Below are 22,623 nucleotides of genomic sequence, written 5' to 3' on the forward strand. Positions count from 1 at the left end.
TCATGACAACTTCATTTTATTTCATAGATACCAGATTTATCATTCAGGTCTGTGTAATAGCTCTTAAATTGGGCGGTTTTGTTCTGTAAGGTTTGGGGAGGTTTCAAAATTGTACGGAAACCGTGCTGTATAAAAATATTTAGTGCTCTTGTCAGTTTGAGAAAAATAGTTACTCCCAATCATTTCGGGTCATTGATCTCAGTTTCAGATCTGTCAAAACGTGGGTTCCCTCTAACCTCGTTATACCAATTTATTAATAAAACTGGATGCCCATTCATACTGCCAAGCTTCAACAAATGATCCAATCTTTATCAATAGGTTAGATTCCAAAGAGGTGAGTTGAACGGCATGTACGTGTAGAAAGAAATTATTCCATAGAAGGGGCAGATTTCCAATGAATATATTGAGTGCATACTGTGGGCTTTCTGGTAACGAACTTATTGTCTCCTCATATTGAGATCTAAATAAGTAAATTTACCTTTTCTCATTTTCTACTCTGAATCCCATAATATAAAATAAGTTACCGTAACAGGAACAGGAAATGAGAGAAAAAAAAAAAGTAAAGAATCATTCTTTATTCATAAATATAAACCTGCTTTAAAATTGGATTCTGGCAACGTTGATAAAATATGGCTACTTACCTTTGATGTGTATTTTGGTTCTGGTAATAATGACGTAACATGGACACCTCACTTCTTTTTACTTCAATTTTTTCTTTCTTCCTTGTGCTCTGCTTTCTTTTTTAAACCCATTTTTACGTTACAAGTTTGATTGTTCAATCGCAGGGTAAAAAATCTTAACGATCCAATATTAATCATGTGAATCATTTCATTCGCGTACAAACAACTGTGTTAAAACAGATATTAAACTCCGATTATGTGCTTTCAAAAGTCAGGATACAACGTGAACCAGGTTCTTCCAAGCTTTGAGTGATTTTGACGGAGGTTTTAACACAATAAGCTGTGAATGTCCTTTTGAACATTTGTCAGACTAAGTCTATAAAATATTTTTGAAGTTTTTCTTTCTGCATTCATTGTATTTTGCTTGTATGTTTTATGACGCATACAATTATAAGTAATTGCGTTGAATTTCCAGTTTGCTGATGCAAAAATAAAGGTTTTGTTGGTTTGATTAAGCCTACGACCCATTACAAAAAGAGTGTGCCTATTTGTCAATATACTATTTTATTTATTCCATTAAAAGCAAAAACAAGCTATATACAAACAAATGAACAAAATAATTAACAATGATAACCATTTAGATTGTAGAAATAAAAATGAGTATCACGACCTGGATTTGAACATGGATATATGAATTACAAATCCGACTCTTAAACCACTATGCTACGAAGGCCATTGTGGGCTTACAAGCAAGCTAGATCCAATTTCAATTTTATGCTTCTGGTAGAACTTCTGAAGCAATTTTCTCATCACCCTTCGATTTCAGATCAAGGATTTGCAATTTTGTAAGTGAACTTACCAATACAATAAATATCATCACTTCAATATATTTAATAGACAAACACCGTGTGCGTGGGTTTTCTCGGGGTTCTCCTGTTTCCTCCCACTTTCTTCATTCCACCATTTCATTCATTATTCATCACAGTCTCCTTTAGCCTAACCGGCATAACCGTGGGACGTAAAACTCAAAGATTTCATTTCATTTCAACATATTTAATAATAAACCCACATGAAACCTCCATATCCTTCGTTACACGCATTATTTATATGAGGATAACAACACTTCTTACATTATCGCCAAACTCTTCAGGTACAATCTTGCCATCTGATCAGTGCTCATTAGGGAGTAAACCAATTAATTCTATGAATGCACATGTCTATCTCCAGTTTTCTGGTATGCATGTCTTACTCTATAGCTATTTGTTAACTATGACATTCAGTGTACACTTCAGATTTTTATAATTCAATGGGACAGGAAGGTTCGACGTCAAGACTTGTTTATCTATTCACACGTTTTGTTAGTCACTTTTTAGTTCCTTTTCTTACCAAAGTTTCCTTAAACCTCATAAAGTAATTTCTTCGCTCTTTTTGCAGTAAGAATGATTCTAAGGATTATTAACTTATTCTAGATGAAAACCAGTCAAACATAGTTAATTTATCTTCAGGCTTAAACTTATTTCATGCAAGTGTGAATCACGAAAATGGAAATTGAAGGCCTCAAATCACAACTATTATCTTATTTGCATTCATTGAATTAATCTACTCTTCCCTTGTATTAAATTTTCATTTGGAGTCTCTTATTTGAAAATAATGTAGAACCATCAACTATATATCTTCACTGACAGGTGATATAGAGAATAATTTTCTGTACAAATCTGCATGTCTTAGTATGATACTTACAGGCAATACACCGTATATATATATATATATATATATATATATATATATATATATATATATATATATAGGGCTATTAATAGAGCTAAGAAAATAACAGCGGAACGTACTAACATAGAAAATTCTAGAATAAATGAGGATTTGCAAGAAGTTACGGAAATGTAAACAGTAAATATTAACAATCTACAGATATGAAAAAATGTACGAAGTTACCGATGAATAACACACTATACAGCTGTTGGCAAAAAATATTAGGTAATTCTATATATGGCAAGACAGCTTGTGGGGCTGTTGGAATAAATAATAAATAAACTCCATGGTTCTGGATAATCACAATAACATTTAAAACACAGTTATGACCAGAACAGAATTATTTAATAACTATAAGTTTTTTATTACAGTTTCAAGGACCTAACGTCCTCTTCATCAGACATTGAGAAAAGACAGATGACAGCAAATCTTATATCTCCCTCAGCTGTTAGTTAGTATATTCATTTATATAATTTTAATTGTTGTTTTTATATATATAAAAATTAAATTTATAATATGTAACACCATCATATAATTACGTTGTTAATACATGTTAATTGTCAATGCAATTTTACAATTATATTGATCTTTATATAAAATAAAATAACAGAAATTTGGAAATTATTTAAAATACACTAATAGCCTTTATGCACTTTTCTTCTCTATGATTTCTAATAATCTCTCCCATTGCTCATGTATATTTATACCACTTATCCAGTTCATTAAGTTCTTCTCTTGTTCTTTCTTTATTCTTCTCGCTTCCTTTCACTTCCTAATCTTTCTTTTTTCTCTTTCTAAACCTGTAGCCCCTTCCCAATCTATCCTATGTCCCTTTTCTTTCACATGTTTGTAAATAGCGTTATTTTTTCTTTTCATTCGAACATCATCTTTGTTTTAATCTGTCCCTAAGCCTTTTTCCCGTCTTCCCTATGTATTTCATGTCTCTCACTACATTTCACTTCATAGATAACTACTTCTTCCTCTATATTGCTTTCCCTTCTTTTCTTCCTTATACATCTCAACAACGTTTCTCGTACTTTTCTGTGTGTCTTAATACCACCTCCTCTTAACTTCTTTAGCACTTCCGTCTTTTCTCCTATGCTCTGAATTCCATACCACTTCTTATTTTCTTCCTCTTCTTTCTTTTTTATAATTTCTTCTTTTCTTTCCCTTTATCTGTTCTATTCTATATCCATTACTTTTAAATTGTTTATAGAAAGTTTCAAAATCCTTCTTCCTTCCTTTTTCAGTATTGATGTTCTCTATCCTCCTTTCCATGTTCCTAATGAAGTTCTTCTTAGTTGCTTTGTCTACATCACTTCTCCAGTGACAATAAGATTTGCTGTCATCTGTCTTTTCTCAATGTCTGAAGAGGACGTTAAGTCCTTGAAAATGTACCCAAAAAAATGTATAGTTATTAAATAATTCATTTTGTTCTGGTCAGAACTGTTTTAAATGGAATAAATAAGAAGATATTAAGATTAAACAAGATTGTATCGAATATCAAAAATATATGTCGTAAGGACATTAATTTTAAATAATTAAGGTATACAATAGATGTAGAGAATATCAAGACATGGTACCTTCCACGAGTCGAGAAAACATTTAAGACAAAAGATTGACAATATTTACCACAGATTTACTCTGGAACGAAACGTAGGAGCTCCAAGTTGAAGAAAGCGTAGTAAATCGTGTTTTCATTGATTACAGCGCCATCTATTACAAATTGAAAAAAAAAAGTTTCGAATAAAATTTACTTATTTTTCATCGAAGAATTTGACAATAAAATCTAATTTTATCACATGAATTTCTCCCTCCAAAATTTTAACTTTTTATTTTGGATATTTTTCATCCGAGTTTAACAGATATTTTACAATCTCAACTTAAAAAGACTATCTTCAGCAATGATAAAGCACTCAAAAAAAATTCAATATCAGTATCTGGCAACAGATTAATAAAATCTAATTTGCAAATATTTACTTTCCGCCATTCATAACAACTGAAATAGTATTTTTAGGACATTTTACGACAAAATAATTTTAAATATGATCTATTCCTCAATTTCAGCCCATTCAGCCCTTTTTTTTTACGAGCATCTTTATCAATCCCTCGCTTAACCAATTTTTTACGATGCTTTCCATCTTAGCATGAGAGTTCTTTCCTGAAAAAATATGATACTGTCCTGAAAACTGGCCTTGAATCAATTCTGAACTGCTGCTTAAATGAAGATTCTTGGACACAAGCATATTTACCTGTTGGCTTGGGCGGTCTTGGTATTCGACGAGCTGTGGATATGGCGATTCCTACATTCTTAGCGTCATACCACGGATTTCGGCGTTTAGTCGAAGCTCTCCTTCCACAGGGTTATTGTTTGGACCCAGATGGTTCAGTTCAAGAAGGCTCTAATAAGTGGGCAAGCTTAGCAGATACAAGCCTTCTGGAGATTAGCAAAAAGTGTTATCAGTCATCTTGGTATACACCAATTGCATGTCAATTACATAATCATTTGTTACAATCTGTTGTTGTTCCGGAAGATAGTCAGGCTTCTTGCTGCCTCGTCTCCCGAAGCGGGTGCATGGTTGATGGCGATACCTTCTCCGCCTTTAGGCCTTCATTTGCCTTTTGCTGTAGCCTTACGTTTAGGCTTAGGAGTTTGTGAGCCTCATCGCTGTCCAGCTTGTGGGGATGGGGTTAACCAACGTGGCCTGCATGGCCTTTCATGCATGAAGTGCGCTGGTAGATTCGCCCGACATTCCTTTGTAAATGATATAATACTACGAACCCTCAACACAGCTGAATTTCCTTCAATACGGGAACCTTCTGCTTCCTGTCGTTCTGATGGAAAGCGACCGGATGGGATGACACTGGGTCCATGGATGAGAGGTAAATGTTAATTGTGGGACTTCATATGCGCTGATACATACGCTCATTCAAGTCTCCCTCTGTCAGTAATGAACGCTGGTGCTGTTGCTAATCGCAGAGAAGCTGAAAAGCAAAGAAAATACAACCTTCTCGAACGTTTTGTTTTCACTCCAATCGCTATTGAAACCAGTGGTGCATGGGGTGCAAGAAATCTTGAATTCATTAGGGAGGTAGGAAGACGCATATCTTGTGTTTCCGGCGAAGTTCGCTCCACATCTTATCTAATACAGCGCATATCCGTTTCTATCCAACGTGGTAACGTCTCGTCGGTCCTTGGCACTTTACCACCTGGCAAGGAACTGGATGAGATGTTTATACTCTGAGAAGAATTGTTTTATATATAATAGTTCCTGGACAATAGTTTTTCTTTTGACGTTATAATTACATATGTAAATTAAAAATTTTCATATTTAACGTCAAATAACAATGAAATATAATTAAGTTCTATTCCAAACAATGATTCAGCAATGTATAATAGAATCTCAACAATGTTCTCGATTGCCGACATTTGCAGAAATAATAGAATGTGTATATATTTTGATTAACTAAATTGATTTCCTTTTTCTTTTGAGCATGTCTATTAATATAAATATATAAATATAGGTGTATATACTACTACATTACTATTATGCAATTTCGTATATGAATTGACCCATGTAAATGTATACTTATTGAATGTTTATGAAATTCTGTGTCTTAATTTATTAGTAAATGTAATAAATTATATACCATTTTAAATATAATTTTATTTTAGGATACTATAATATAGTCACCATTGTGATCCAGTAAAAAAGAAAATGCAGCCGTGGAACTTTCGATAAATACTCTAGCTAATAGTTCTAAATTTTATCCAACAGAGTATTACTAATTGAATATAATGGTCCAGACATCTCAAAAATCAAAAATTATCTAATTTCTTCAACATGGCTTATACACGACCCGTTAAGGAGTCATCAGTGAACAAAAGAAAAAAAAAAAATCTAGACTTCAGTAGGTTTCAAATAACTTAGTCTGTGTATACGAATAATTTTATGCTTCAATACCAAAATTCAAATAACAATAACTGAAATTTAAATATAAACAATCTAAATAAAACAATAAACACTAGAGTACCACTTTCTAAAAGCATAATAAACAAATACATTATTATTGTTCTAAGAAACAAACCTTAAACAAGGTGATACAATCCTTAACAAGGTACCCCAAACCTATTCGATGAAATATTGAATGACAGTCTATCTTGTTCATTATAGCTTTGAAAATATTCCATTAAAAAATGTGTAACTGTTCCGGCAATGTAGCATTGCCATCATCACACATTATAAAAGACCAATCCACGAGTAACAAATACTCACAGAAAGCGAAAGGACATGCCCACACTTCCCAGAGCCAATCAAGTTTTCGCTTCACTTTTTACATCCATTTGTAGAAAACTAAATTCTTAGTTACATGCTTATTACATACTTTCCCTAACATTTTTTTTTTCTCATTTTCTACACTTGCCCTCTGTAACGTTGTTCTCTACTTAAGTTCTTTCCTTTCTATTTTGTCCAGCACTGAATTCCACACCCAATCAATCGTGCAGTTCATCAATACATCCTTCCCATGTTTCTTAATGCATTGATCTTCTTTCCACTTCCGTATCATACTTGTTTTCCCTCTTTAGTCTTTCTATTTTTTCTCAATCTATTTCATAATTTGTTCCTTTAGCGTGCTCATATACTGCGTTGTTCTCTCTTCTTAATCTGATGTCTTTATGGTATCTTATTCTTTCTTTTCTGTTTCTGCAATGTATTTCATATTACATTCTTTACAACTGACTCGATATACTACTTTCTCTTCTGCCTTTATCTTTTTTTCTTTTCTCTTGCACACTATTTACATTTTGCACCTAATTAAAAATTTGTTTCGTACAAATGAATGTAAAAAGTGAAGGAAAAGTTTGTTACCGGCTCTGGTGGTTGTGCCTTCCTTTAGCTTTTTGTGCATATTTGTTATTCTTGGATTGATCTTTCATAAAGTGTCTCAAGGCGATGTTAAATTATCGAAACTCTTACACTAATAAATATATATATATATATATATATATATATATATATATATATAAGGGTGGTCATTAATTTTTTATTTCTGAATTTCTTTGGAGGAACCCCCTAAAATAGTTCCATATGGGACCAAATTAAGCCAGGATAAAAATTAGCTCCGGTGCCTCAAGCGACCTAAAGTTTTGAATCCGCTTAAGGGAATGCGAAGACACCTTGGATAATGGAACTAGAAGAAGAAGCACACCTAATGTTGTATAGTATTGTCATAACGGCCATCTTGGATTCAGATCAAAATTTTTCAGATAGGAAGAGGGTCATGTGACATCGTTTTGAGGTGGTGTTCCACCAGAAGCACAAATCTGGCACTATTTTAAAGGTACCTTTAGTCGTCTAAGAATTATTACCTGTGAAAAGATTTCTGTTTTTCACAGGTAATAACTCTTACACGACTAAAAGTAAAGACATGAGTTTGGCGCGAAAAGAACAAAAGGGTTATGCACGACTTCAAAAGAAAGAGGAATGCAAAAGAAAAATGTACTTCTCAAAATGATTTCTTTGACTTTTATAGACGAAAAGACATGGAGGTAAGCATTTCAAGAAATGAAGAGGAAAACCCAGTTGAGAATGTTAGAGATTATGTAAATATGGATGCATATATGCGCCCGGACCCTGCAAGGGATGTAAAAAAGGAAAAACTAATTTTATTACTCCAAGACAGGGTGCTGCTCTTGATCGATACGAGGTCACGGATAGAGCAGCAATACATATTCTGACAGCGACGGCAGAAACAGTAGACCATAATGTAGAGGAACTAGTAATAAATAGGTCTTCCACTCACCAATGCTGAGAGAATATCCGTAGCGGAGTTGCATAAGACTACAAAAACAATTTGAGTGCATCAAGTGCGTTATTTGTGTAATGGGATGGAAAACTACTGCCGAATTTGACTGGCAGAGAGGCTGTCAACAGGTTATCAATAATTATTACAGATGGTCATGAGAGGCTAATTGGTGTTCTCAGTTCATCATCATCAAGAGAAGAACATATTGCTTCTACAGTTCATTAGTTTGAAGAATGGAAATTGGTAAAGTTTGTGCAGGCAGTTGGTTGCTACACTACTCCCTGCAGTGTGTCATGTGAACGGTGCTTGCATTCTGCTAGAGCAGATGCTCCAAAATAATCTTCTATACCTTCCTTGTAGACACTACATTTATGAATTGGTTTTAAAATGTGTATTTAAGTGTTTCGTTTGCATCTGGACCGGACGTTCCCCTATTTAAGCATTTTCAGAACGATTGGTCTAAAATAGATTGTACTAACTTTATTCCAGAAATTGATGATGAACATAAGGAACAATATTTCAGATGTAAGAAATGAAGTGTTGAATTTTGCTATCAAACTTGTAGAAGCAGGACACCGCAGAGATTACAGGGAATTTTTAGAACTGTCCATCATATTCTTGGGTGGCATATCTCCTGGAGGAGTTTTCTTTCGTTTGCCTGAAGCAATTCACCAAGCAAGGTGGATGGGAAAAGCAATCTACTGTTTAAAAATATTTCGAAGGAAATAGAAACGGGTCTTCGGAAAGCATGAATTTTTCTGATACGACTGTGTGTTCAAGCTTGATTTAAATGTGATCAAGCATACCATTTACCATTACAAGACCTGCAATTTTTGAAAGGTTTGTACAGTTATAGACAAATAGATACTGAATTATTTGAAGTGGCTCTTTCTAAATTTTCTCGGCATCTCTGGTACTTGAAGGAGGAATACGTAACATAGGTTTTTTTAAATGAAGTTAGCATAGTGGAAAAAAAAATGGTTGAAAGAATTAAAAGTGTAAGAAAAAACCGTGAATCAGCAAAGAGGCTTGACGCAAGAGGTGATACCATAAAAATTCTAGTGAAAAGAAAAATCAATGATTTTGTTTTAACTTTTTTTTCTTTCTTCGAGATTTAAAATACCCGAAGGGTTTCTTGAGTGTGATCCGAAATCATGGTCAAACAACAATGATTATCTTCAAGGAAAGACAATAATTAAATTCATCTCCGTAACAAACGATGCAGCAGAAAGGGGAGTAAAACTAATAGCAGGTCATAACAACGTTTTTACGAAAAATGAGGATCAGAAAGTTTCTTTTGTAAATAGTGAAGGCTCATAGACAATCTTTTCCTAGATGTGACAAAAGTGAACTGTGTAGCAAATAAGATTGAAAACTTACCACAAAGCTACTACATAAATAAGGTATATTTCAATTTCTTCCAAGTTATAATTTTTCTTTTTCCTCATAATGGTCTATGAATCATCTTGATAGTAAAGTTTATTTGTAGTTCATGGAGAAACAAAGATTTAACTTTCTCTAGCAGTTTGTTTCCAGTTTATGTAAAATACTTCCAAATTTCTTACAAATCTGTGGTTCATAATTACGTACATATAATAAAACAAAATAGCATTACATCGAAGCATTTCGTTTTTCACACGTAATAACTCTTACATGGTTATTGGTAGCTTAAAAATAATACCAGATTTGTGCCTCTGGGAAAATACTACCTCAAAATGTCACATGGCCCTCTTCCTATTTAAAACTTTGGACCTGAATTCAAGATTGCAGACTCCAAGATGGCCGCCATGATAATGCTATACAAGACTAAGTTGGTCTCCTCTTCTAGTTCAATTATCTAAGATATCTTCCCATTGCCTTAAGTCGTTTCTAAATTACAAGAGTATTCCAGATTTTCCCCATATACTGTGTATTGTAATCGGATTCAAAACTTTAGGTCGCTTGAGGCACCATTTAAAATTATTCAATGGATCTAATTTTTCTCCTGGCTTAATTTGGTCTCATATGGAACCATTTTAGGGGGTTCGACCAAGGAAATTCCTAAATTTTATTTTTTCCCATATAAATAAGGACCATATATATATATAATATAATATAATATTTTGTTTTATTAGTATTGTGAATGATAGATACATTAATATGAAATATAAGTATCTAAGAAATTTTTTGGGGAAACTAAGAAAATATGACTTTGTAGCTTACAAAAATAAATAAAATAAAAACGTAATTAGGAAAAAGTTTAACATCAAAAGAAAGCATTAGCAAGAATTTCGCAATAATATATCCAGGTTTACAAGATCTTAGGGCTCTGCTCGGAGTGCCATGGTTCGAAATGGATTCTACGGGCCAAAGAACTAAATCTAGACTTAAATTACTATTTATTCATTATAGTATACTTCGGGGCCTAATTAATTGTTGTTAGATATTTACAAGAATTCTGTTCTTACAGTAACATAAGGCTTGTTTAAATTTTCATTGTTGCGTCTGTATTCTCGCGCGGGATCAACATTGTTTTCATTTAATGGTTTAAAAGAGATTGTTTTGAAACTGTTTCAATGGAAACGAACTCTGTAATGAGTTTTCTGCTTAGTAATTTTTAATATAAACACTTCATAGCAACGATAATCAGTATTGTAAACTATAGAGAGGATTTTTCAAGAAAGCAGATACAAAATAATGCGTATATTTGTACTCTGCCAGTCAACAATGAACGTGTCCAACGAATGTTTAGTGTAATAAAAGTTCTATTATCAGATGATAGAAACAGAATGCCAACAGAGCTTCTGATGTTCGAAATTTGTGTTCACATAAACTTGAAAATAATTTCCACAATACTGTTCTCAAACTAGGACTCTTCTTGTCGCAGAGAACACTTTCAAACTATATGAATCATAAGGTAGACATGGATATTCACTAATATTTTGGGTTACTTCTAGTTTGGTACATTATAGGTTATATTAGTAGTAATTGTGTTAGTGGTTATAAGCATTAGAAATAACGGTAGTAATAACATGCAGAAATCTTCAGTTTCAAATTTGTCCCCAATTACACAGATTTTGCAGGTCTCTGGACTTGTCTTCAGTCTATCAACCTTAAATAACTCATCAAACTTGAAAAGATATTAATATCATATTTTAAAAAACAAGGGCAGGAAACTCAGATTGAAACTACAAATATTGGGTATGATTATACAGATTGGATTACTGAATTTTAATAGAATTTTACTCAATAATAAGAAAAGTATTATTAAATATGTGATGTCCAAATCCTCAGCTCACCCCTACACTACTAGAATTGTATATGGTGTATATATCGTTTGGCTAATTTTTTTATCAGAGAAAAAGTTTCCTTTCGATTGCCTTTCTGTATTGTATTTAGGTAATAAATTCTTTCTTCCAAAACTCTACTTACTTATAAAAGTAATTAAATTTAAGGTTACCTTGTATTCAGACTCATACGACATAATTCGAGTTTTCAAGTGAATGTTAACGTTATAATATTAATTAGTTATGTTTCCATAGTTTCAAATTGATATTTACTAAGTCTTGTACTACTTTTATCTTTAGAGGCAGCGATTAAACCTAAACCAGCATCATGTCAACCAGAATTAGTTACAATTCCTTTAAAAGAAGTGCAAGACCCTTCCATGTTCTACTATCCAACCTGCACCCGTGTAGAGAGATGCGGAGGATGTTGTTCTCATGAATTGCTCAGTTGCCAGCCTACACAAACGGAAATTGTTAATTTTGAGGTAAAGTAGAACAAATTAATATTCTGATCTTTGTTCATAACTTATAAAAGCATATTATTCCTGAAGGACATCAGTCTAGCTTCTGAATTTCATGCCTGAAATAAATTATCTATTTGATTTACAGGTTAAAAAAATAAAGGTAACACTCATTCATTTGAAGCTAAACTTTATTTTTAACACTTCAATAAAAGGAGGTTGCTGCCAATTCGACCTGCTTTTATATATAATATAAGATCGTGAACTGGAAAGACATATTACTAAACAAATCAACAGTTATTAATAATAATAATAATAATAATAATAATAATAATGATAATATCGGTTTCTTTCTGTACACCGGTACACAGTAAGTCAACATGGTAATTACACGTTAACGAATTAATATGCAAGTTGTGGCCTAGACTTCAAATCAAGAAAATCTTATACACAAAAATTATTCACACAATATACTGGTATATCTGTACTAATGTATAAACGCGAAATACCTCTGCCTGAACACTGTCATCTCCAAAACTCCTTCAGCGTACAAGATGAAATCGGTCATTGTAATTATTCCTGACTCTTTAAGTACTAGGTAAGAAAGAGTTTTTAAAAGTTCAACATATGAGGAAGTTTAAAAGAAATGTTGCTTCTTTTGAGCCATCGGATATGATTTTTGATCATTTACTGTAAAGGCACGAAATATGGTACGTATGGACTTTTTGTTTGAGTATATAAAAACAACATTCATTTATTAAAAAAATCAATTTAGCAGTCGCGAGAGGAAAGTAGAGAGGAATTTTAGTTCTTTCGTATGTAATAATCCCACCCAAATCTACGTTGCAAATCTGCGGTTTTGATGCATCATGGTTATCATCAATTGGGATTGTTAACACCATATTAAATACATGAAAATTCCACTCCCTAGACAAAGAAAGTGAAAATCAGCAGTTGTTAAGCCCTTATATAAAAGTGGCAAGAAAGATCTTACATCAAACTATAGACCAATATCATGTCTGTCTACCTTCTCTAAACTTTTTGAAAAACTTATGTATATAAGACTAGTTAGCTTTCTAAATAATTTTAACTTAATATCTCCTGCTCAAAATGGCTTTAGATCAAATAAGTCTATTGAAACTGCTCTTTACTCCTTTCTCTATTCTAATTAAATTCAATAAACGCTAAGGAATATACAACCGGCATATTTCTTGATCTTAGCAAAGCTTTTGATACAATTGATCATCAAATTTCACTTTAAAAATTGCAAGATTATGGTATTAGGGGAAATGCTTATGAGTGGTTTAAATCGTATATATCCAACAGAAGGCAAACTGTTGAAATTAACTATCAAACTCGAAACACTCAGGGAGTAAGCAAATGTTATTCAGATACCAAAGAGTTAAAATTTGGAGTTCCTCAAGGTTCCATCTTAGGCCCTATTCTATTTTTAATATATATAAATGATTTGCCACAATGTTTAGATTCTGCTAAAATTGTTCTGTATGCTGACGATACAAATATATTAATAACTGGAGAAACTTACGTTGAGTTATGTAATGCAGTAGATTCCACCATGTTTGCCTACAAAGCAGCATCAGCTCGGTTCGGCTTTAAGAACACTTGGACTTACGATGGACAAATTGTAGTGAAACATGGAAATATTAAGCATTATATTAATAGCTTTGCTCAGATGGACAACATATAGGCGCACTCCTGGTAGCACGTTTCTGTGAATAATTATGAACACTTTCTTGAAATATGTTTCTATTCAACATATTTTTTTTATTTGCTGCTAGTTTCGTGAATTATTTTTATAGTTCAGTGTATTTAATGTATCTGTCAATAACTATTTCAATTCGTATTTGTACTCCACTTCATATTGCAAAGCTAGGGATGTCTAAGTTACATATATTTTTCTTGTGCAGTGCCTACAAAATTCTTCTCATGTGTCGGATATCTTGTGTGTGTGTAGTTGTGTTGTTTATGTATACAGTGTCGGCAGAAGACGCTTTGTTCTCTCTGTGTGTGTTCATGTTATTATTTTGGTGTTATGTCGGTGTTTTCGTCTTGTTTTTCTTTTTGATGAACATTCTGGTAAGTAGAACTACCGATTATCTTGTACGTATGTACAGTAGAGAAGGGATTCTTGTTAACATTTCAAGTATATTACAATACATTGCATCTGATTATCTTCTCAAGATAGGACAATGAATGACACTTTCGCAGATTTAAATATGGCAACCTTGATTTATAACTGTTTCAGTGGGCTTGACACTTCCACCCTCATAGAAAGTGACAATGACTTTCCTCCCTCCCCTTTGGAAACTACCTCTCATGACCAGAAACCAGAATTTGCCGAAGAGAACTTCAACGCTATTCATTTCAATGCGCAAAGCCTTCTTTCAAATTTCGTGGAAATTGAAAGCATTGTATCCTCTTTTAAACATGTGCATGCAGTACTTATTTCTGAGTCTTGGCTACAGGATTCCCTCTCAAACAACCTCGTTCATTTATCAGGTTTCCATCTTTTTACAAACAATAGAAAGGGTAAACGCGACGGGGGTGTGGCAATATACTTACGAGACAACTTCCAGGTCAAAATTCTGTCTCAGTCAGCTGGTGTATATAACAGTAGTTCAGAATATATTATACTCGAGGTCACTGTAGGTCACCAGACATTGCTTTTGAGTGTTGTGTATCGTACCCCCCGTACATCTTTCATAAACTTTGTTGACGATATTGCAAAACATTTATCCAATTACCAGCATTCCATAATAATGGGTGATACAAATTGGGATCTTTTAACAACGAAAGACGAAGTCTTGCAATATCGGGATACGATCTCGGGCCTTAACCTTGCTATCTGTCCTCTTGATCCAACCCATCACATAAGGAACTCAGAATCATGGATAGATGTGATACTGGTATCCAAGGAAGAACATGTAATTAGCCACGGTCAAATCCACACACCCGCCATCTCGTACCATGATATGTTATATATATCCTACAAACTTCGAGTTCCGCAATATAAAACTAAATTCACATCATACAGAGACTTTAGGTACATGAATGAAGTAGACCTGAACATCGACGCTGCCTGCTTGCCGTGGCACTCAATAAACTGCCTCCCTACAGTTGACGAGCAGGTAAATACTCTAAATTCTTTAATAATAAATTTGTATGATAGACACGCCCCTGTAGTCAAGAAACTCGTTTCGCGACCTCCATCACCATGGTTAACCGATGAATTACGTTCGTTAATGGCGCGAAGAGATAAAGCTTATAGAGCATACAGAAGACATGTGAAAAATAGTGATCCTTCCAGTGATAGCACAATAAATCCCAATACAAAATTCGAAAACTATAGAATATTAAGAAACCGTTGCACTCAAGAAGTAAGGAAGGCAAAACGGCGCTTTGCCTATGAAATACTTGAATTTGAAAATAATGGAGCAGTTCTTTGGAAACGGCTAAAAGTATTAGGTGTTGGGAGAAACATAGCCAAGAACGCAGTTAACTATACGCCAGATGAATTGAACACTTTTTTTCTGTCAAAGCCGTATGATACCAGCCTCCATGAAACTGCAAACAATGAATAATATTGTAGTTTCAGAAATTAACTCTCTGTTCTCGTTTTCTCACGTACAGCCTGCACATGTATTAAAAGCGATCCAAAGAATTAAATCTCAAGCCACTGGTACAGATGATGCTTCAATAACCATGATCAGGAAAATCCTACCGCATGTACTTAATCCTATCACTGACATATTTAATTACTCTCTTGCCACAGGTACTTTTCCCACAGTATGGAAACTCGCTAAGGTCCGCCCACTTCCAAAAAAGAACAACGCTGACAATATCGCAGACTATCGTCCTATCAGTGTCCTTCCCGTGCTTTCAAAAGTTTTTGAATATATTGTAAATGATCAATACTTAACAACAAATAATTTATTGGATACATTTCAATCTGGTTTTCGAAGTAATCACAGCACATGCACTGCACTAGTAAACGTAACTGAGGATATAAGATGGGCTATTGATAATAGAAAACTAACGCTCCTGACTCTACTTGACTATAGTAAAACATTTCAAACGATTGATTTTGACATATTACTTCAGAAATTATCATTATTGTTTAATTTTTCTGAACCAGTGGTTAAATGGTTTCATTCTTACCTTCATGAACGTAAACAAAGAGTAGTGATCAATCAGGATCACATATCGACATGGCATTGTATCAACAGTGGAGTGCCGCAGGGTAGCGTACTAGGTCCCCTTCTCTTTGCCCTTTACATTAATGATCTCCCTAAAATTCTCACCTATTGTAAATACCATATTTACGCTGATGATTTTCAATTGTATGCTTCTTTTCCCCAACAAGATATTAATAATGCGATTGAAAAAATAAATACTGAGTTAAACAAAATCAGCGACTGGTCTACGGCTCATGGGTTAAAATGAAATGCAACAAAATCGCAGTGCATCTTAATTGGCTCTCCAAGAATTCTCTCTTCTATTAATATCTATCAGCTCCCGAATATAAAATTGTCCAATACTGTTATTCCATTCTCCACAACTGTCAAAAATTTGAGAGTCATACTAAATCAAAATCTCTCCTAGTCAGATCAAATAAATGGAGTTTGTAAGAGAGCATTTGGTACCCTGCATACGTTAAATCGACTAAGAAATTTCTTACCAATATCTCTGAAGACCAAACTTGTCAAGGTACTGGTGTTTCCACATCTTGACTATTGCGACTCAGTCTATTCTGGTCTAACAGAAAATCAATCAAAGCGCTTGCAAAGAGTGCAAAATGCATGCGTTAGATTTATTTTCAATATAACTTACAGGGAACATCTCACATCCTTTTATAAAAAAAAACTGTCATGGCTGACGTTAGTTAGAAGAAGAAATTTACATAATCTTACCCTATTGTACAAAATACTTACTACGTCAGAACCATCGTATCTTGCCCGTAGATTTTTATATTTATCAGACTTTCATACTAGAAGCACAAGATCACAAGATAATTTCTTACTCTCCATACCCAGTCACAATTCTGATTCATGCTCAAAATCCTTTACAGTAAGTACTACACGCCTCTGGAACAGTTTACCTCAATTTTTACACAAAGTTTCCACAGTTGCCAAATTTAAAAAATCTGTAAATTCCCTTCTCTTAAGTAAAGATAAGGATACTGGTAGCTCATGAGTCATCTTCGTTTTACGAGATTATTAATAACCCACATATGAACACACAACCAATAGGTAACCTATGCTAATTTGTACAGCTTATATATTCATAGTTCTGGTACCGTTACATGATATATGCATTTTAAGTTTCTCCATGTTATTTTGTTTCCTATATTGTATATTATTTTCAATTTTTGTTTTTGAAGTGTTTAACTATTTTTTTTTACTTCAGTGGTATATTCTTTTTTTATGTGGTTCAATACTTTTCTTTTGTAATTGTTAATATTTTCTATATATTGGTGCTTAAAAAAATGTATGCACGTGGTTAAGTGCTCGGAGAAGGCTGCAGAGCCTTAACTTCGCCACGTAAAAGAAGTCATAAATAAATAAATAAATAAATAAATAATAAATAAACTAATACTAAACACAGCAAAGTCTTCGTGCATGTGCTTTCACGTAGTAAAAAGCGAGATAAGAAAACGCCCTTGTGTAACAATTAACGGCAAAACGTTGAATTACGTCTCGGATATCAAATTTCTTGGTCTTTGGGTGTCAGATACATTAGATTGGAAAATTCACATTCAAAAATTATCTAGTAAATTGGCTCAAACCTGTTACATGTTAAAGCTTTTACGAAATAATGTCAGACAGCATGTTCTGCTCACAACTTATTTTGGACTTTTTCATTCTAAATTGAAATACGGTATTATATTCTTTACTGCACTGCTAAATTCCATATTCGTTTTACAAAAGAGAGCTTTAAGGTTTATGACAGGAAGGAAATCTCGAACTTCTTGCAAACCTCTATTTAAATTTCTTGAAATCTTACCTCTTCCATGTTCATATATATATATATATATATATAGAGAGAGAGAGAGAGAGAGAGAGAGAGAGAGAGAGAGAGAGAGAGAGAGAGAGAGACTTGTAAAATTTGTAACAAGATATACAGATAGGTACAAGCAGCTTCCGGTTGAACTCAGATATTCATATGCATAATACAAGACAAGCGTCTGATCTTCATGTAGAGTCCTCACGTTTAGAAGTACATAAGAATAGTACATTTCCTATGGCCGTGAATACTTATAACAAGCTTCCTTCCACTTTAAAAAACAAAACATCCGGTTTCAATAAAGCAGTCAAGTACTACCTACTCGAGCACTGTTTCTATTCTGTAGAATATCTCGCCTGTAGTAAATAAGGTTTAAAGTATATATATTTTGTATATCTATAATGTAAGATTTTATTAACTGTTATGTTGTTTTGTATCTATGTATGTAAATTAGAATAATGAAAAATTGTACCCTTTTATTTTATTTTATTTTTTTTTTACATAAATTCACACTATTTTAATATTGCATGTAGATTTAAATGTATACATATGTAAACATTCAGTGTTCTTATGACGTGTTCAACTCATACGTTCACGTTGTGAACAATTTGTATGAAAGAGGATGAAAATAAATACAATACAATACAATATATCATTACGAAAAATGTTCCTGCATCATCATCCACTTTCAGTATAATGACAGGTAGGGTTAAGGACAAATCACTCCCAAAACGTGATTTAGCTTAAGCTCAAATTTAGGATTGGAAAATTTTATTTCAGGAGAAGAGGTAGCAATAGTCCTAAAATTAGATTAATCTCCACTTCCTAGGCGCAAAAAATATGTTTAAATGTGTTTTGTTCTTGGGGAAAAGTATTGAGCAGCGAATTCGGGAGCGTTTATTTGGGATTTTGGCAAATTATTTTCATAAAATGGAATGAATCCGTAATTTGAAAAGGGTAAGAAAGGAATTTTGATGATCTCTAATTTTGAAGGGGGGAGGGGGATATTTAGGGACGACTTATAGATATTTGGGGATTCCACTGAAGTTCAATGGTACTGAGTTAACTCTTTCGGTCCTAAGCCCGAGTCAGACTCGGGTTGGTTGTTTATTCCAAAACGCCGAAGCCCGAGTCCAACTCGTTTTTTATGTAATAACTTCTATGTAACTTATCGGTTCCGGTCGGTTGTCGGCCGTGTTAAATACTTACTGAGACTCAGTTCTTGAAGAAATACTACTAACCTAACATCCAGCGAAGAGTAAACGAACTTTTGCAGCTTGATTGTTGTGATTAACTTTCTTCGTTTCACTGCAACACGCTCGATAATATAGTGGAATATTTTGTTTAGAAAACTATTTAATTTTACAGAAGTTATCTTATTTGAAGCAAGTAAAATGAATATAGAAGAAATATCAAAGGTTTTACAAGAGTATAGTTTAGATTCTGTTCGGAAGGTGAAATTGACGATTCAGATTTAGATCCTGATTTCGAAATTTAAAAAGCAGGTGAGTACATGAGCAGTTCCGTGCTGTGGAAAATCAGCGCCCGAAGTATACGAGGCGGAAGTATACGACGGCACCCTCCTCCCCGTTCATAGCCTATGAGTGAAGTCGACAGATCAGCCGCAAAGCGCCACCATAGTTGGCGGAAAGCGAGAAAATTTTCAAAAATAAACACTGTTTTTCCTTGATTTTGAGCACAATTTATTACTTTTTCCTTCCATCTTATATATTTTTCCTTTTTCTTCCTGAATCCTCACAATAACGGAACTCAGTGGTCAGTTCCCGCAGATTTCCCGCTCCTTATTACACACCATTATCACTGTTCGCACTTCATACGCAGCGAGAGTATTATTTTTCTATTGTAAAAATTGTTTTCGCCTGTTCAGAAAGTACACATTTCAAACAGCAGCGTAGCGAACTACCTCTTCTTACATACCAAATTATATATTCATAATAAAATCTAAAGTCTAAAAACTTGTTTCCAATGTTTTTAGTGCGTCTATTATTATTTAGCAATGTGGTATATTTTATTTTAAAAAGGCCTAAAAACCCCAGGATACTGGAATAAACAAGGTCACATTAGCCCAGGTTCGAAAGTGTTAAATTGTTTAGTAAACACTAATATCTGTATATTGTGCATTAAGTTCAAAGTACACTACCTAGGTACACTTCGTTTTACACGTTTTTCTATGGACAATTAGTAACTCAGTCGAACATTCTTGCACGTGTGCTACGGTCTAACTCATGCCGAGTGCTGATTGCACATTTCTAGCACTCGTAGGTTTTGCTGAAATCTGGTAAATCCTTTATACAGAATGAAGTATATTGAATAATATTATTCAAAATTCTCTCTTCTTCTCTAACGAATATGATAAAATTTTCACTGTCAAGTAGTGCAACAACGAAAATAATGAAAAGAACACACAAAATATACAAATTATTTACAGTACTATGTAGCATGAAAAATCTTTAAATTATGGGTACAAATATCACTTTACAAATAATAATAATAATAATAATAATAATAATAATAATAATAGTAATAATAATTCAATAAAATAAGATTTCAAAAATGTTGATCTAATTATTTTTCTGAAATGCACAATGTTTTCTTTTTCTTGTTTTTATTAATCTTCTTATATAGAGAAGCTTTATTTTATAGCATTATGACTAGATTAATTGGACTGTATTTAATAATAATAATAATAATAATAATAATAATAATAATAATAATAATAATAATAATAATAATAATATCTTTGTTTACTAATATTCTTATTCATGAAAGTGTCTGCATTTTGTTCGGTATGTAGTTTTAAAGGATACAATATTTATTTACTTATTTCATTTCAGGTAACAGTGACGGAGTATTCTGGAGGAAGAACTCTTAGTTATAAAGGGAAAGAAATTGTACAAGTTGAAAAACACATAAAATGCAAATGTGACTGTATTGTGAAAGAAAGTGTAAGTATGATAGTATGCTATAAACTACTGATTTGCAAGCAAGAGAAGGCTTATATTTTCCTTGTTCATTAGATTTGGCAATTTTGAACTAACTTCCTCCAATACTAACTGTCTTCTGTTGTGCTTCGTTGTCTGTTTTTATTTTGACCTAAATTGACTGGAGTAATATATTACTAGCTGAAAATGTTAATCTAGCTGATGAAGCTGTCGGAAACGCTATAAAAAAATATCTGGTATGAACAACAATATTCCTGTATATGAACCTAAAACTGGGAAGTATCTGACTTGGTATTCCAGGAAATTTATTTCTGTAAATTAAAGGCAAAGATAACACACATAGAAAATACAAGATGACTAGATCCACCGACACTATGCCGCCTTTGATAATTACAGAAAACAGTTTAAAAACAATTTGCAATTGGACAGAACAAAGTATGTCTAGTGTCGAAGCGTCTGTAGCATGTAATCCGCAGAAATGTTGAGATTTTGTTAAGAATAATAAGTGTTATTTCTGGTATTTGTTTCTGGGATCTGTTACTCGTGAAGAAGGACTTAGCATGATACATTTTTAAATAATTGTCACAGCAAGTAATGCACTCTTATTTGATTGAGGCTTAAGCAGATATAGACTGATTTTGGTTAAAATGGAGGCGGTACTGTTACGGGGGATGAACACTAATAGAAAGGTTAAAAATAGAGGGAGTTCAGTGGAGAAAGACGAAAAACTTTCGTGCCTACTAGTTGGTTAGCAACTTTCAATACGAATATTTGCTATTTCATACTGTTTTAAGTTCTTTGCTTGCAACACAAGTTAATATTCCGATATGGAGAGATCAATTGCAAACAATAACAGCCTGTTGAACAGTATCGCCAGTAAATAATTAACTCGGTGCTCGAAAGCACAATTATCCCAGTAGAAATTAATAAAATATTAGAAAAAAATCTAAATTAAAAAAAAATAGAAATGGTGATTATCAGAAGAAATAAATAACAAAAAATTGTCATTTTATACAATATGTATATACCTGAAAGGTTCTGAAGTAAATATTTTGAGAATACTTACAAGGAAGTTACGAACACGGACTGTAATGTTGTAATGAGCTATGTCCCGGGGCAAGTCGAGAAGAACAGAAGCATTGCAGAAGTATGGTAATTGATGTACATTGGAAGAAAATTTAGTGTAATCAACACACAAATCTGAACAGTGGGTGATTCAAGAATATAAATGCAATGGGAAAAATAGTAACTACATGAAATGTGTTACCTTTGTGATGGAATGTTAGAAACTAATATTAACGTAAAATTACTGTACACCTGATTTCTAGCTTCAGAAGACCAGTTCTCGCTGTCTGTGTAAGTTAGGCTCTTCGGCAAAACTTCATAAGCTCGACGACCTAGGAAGATTATTATTATTATTATTAGTAGTAGTAGTAGTAGTAGTAGTAGTCTCATGTGTACAATCTATTCTGCTATTAGATCTCAAACTGAGTTTCGACAACATCTCACCTTAGGGAATATACATACGAAAGACACGGATTGTCCAGCCTTCTGTATTAACAAAGCTCTTAATTTTTCTGATTTGCATCGACGATCACCGATACCATACAACACAAGCTCCATGTACCTGTCTATAACATAGCTTATCACAATAGTACATCCGACCTTCTTCGTAAGTATGCTCTTAAAATTGTTGACAGACCCTTCCACGTTA

At 33.3% G+C, this 22,623-nt stretch overlaps 1 protein-coding gene across 1 annotated transcript in view; it reads left to right on the top strand.

The window, feature by feature from the left end:
- LOC145669982 (uncharacterized) overlaps window positions 1-22,623 on the top strand; it is a 106,962-nt gene that overhangs the window by 75,185 nt on the left and 9,154 nt on the right. The window contains exons 5-6 of the mRNA XM_081738323.1: window positions 11,762-11,946; window positions 20,802-20,912. Of these exons, the coding sequence (XP_081594449.1) occupies window positions 11,762-11,946; window positions 20,802-20,912 (296 nt within the window). The remainder of the gene's footprint in view (window positions 1-11,761; window positions 11,947-20,801; window positions 20,913-22,623) is intronic.

Source organism: Thermobia domestica, chromosome 14 (genome assembly GCF_964235325.1).
Source record: "Thermobia domestica chromosome 14, izTheDome1.hap1.1, whole genome shotgun sequence".
NCBI lineage: Eukaryota > Metazoa > Arthropoda > Insecta > Zygentoma > Lepismatidae > Thermobia > Thermobia domestica.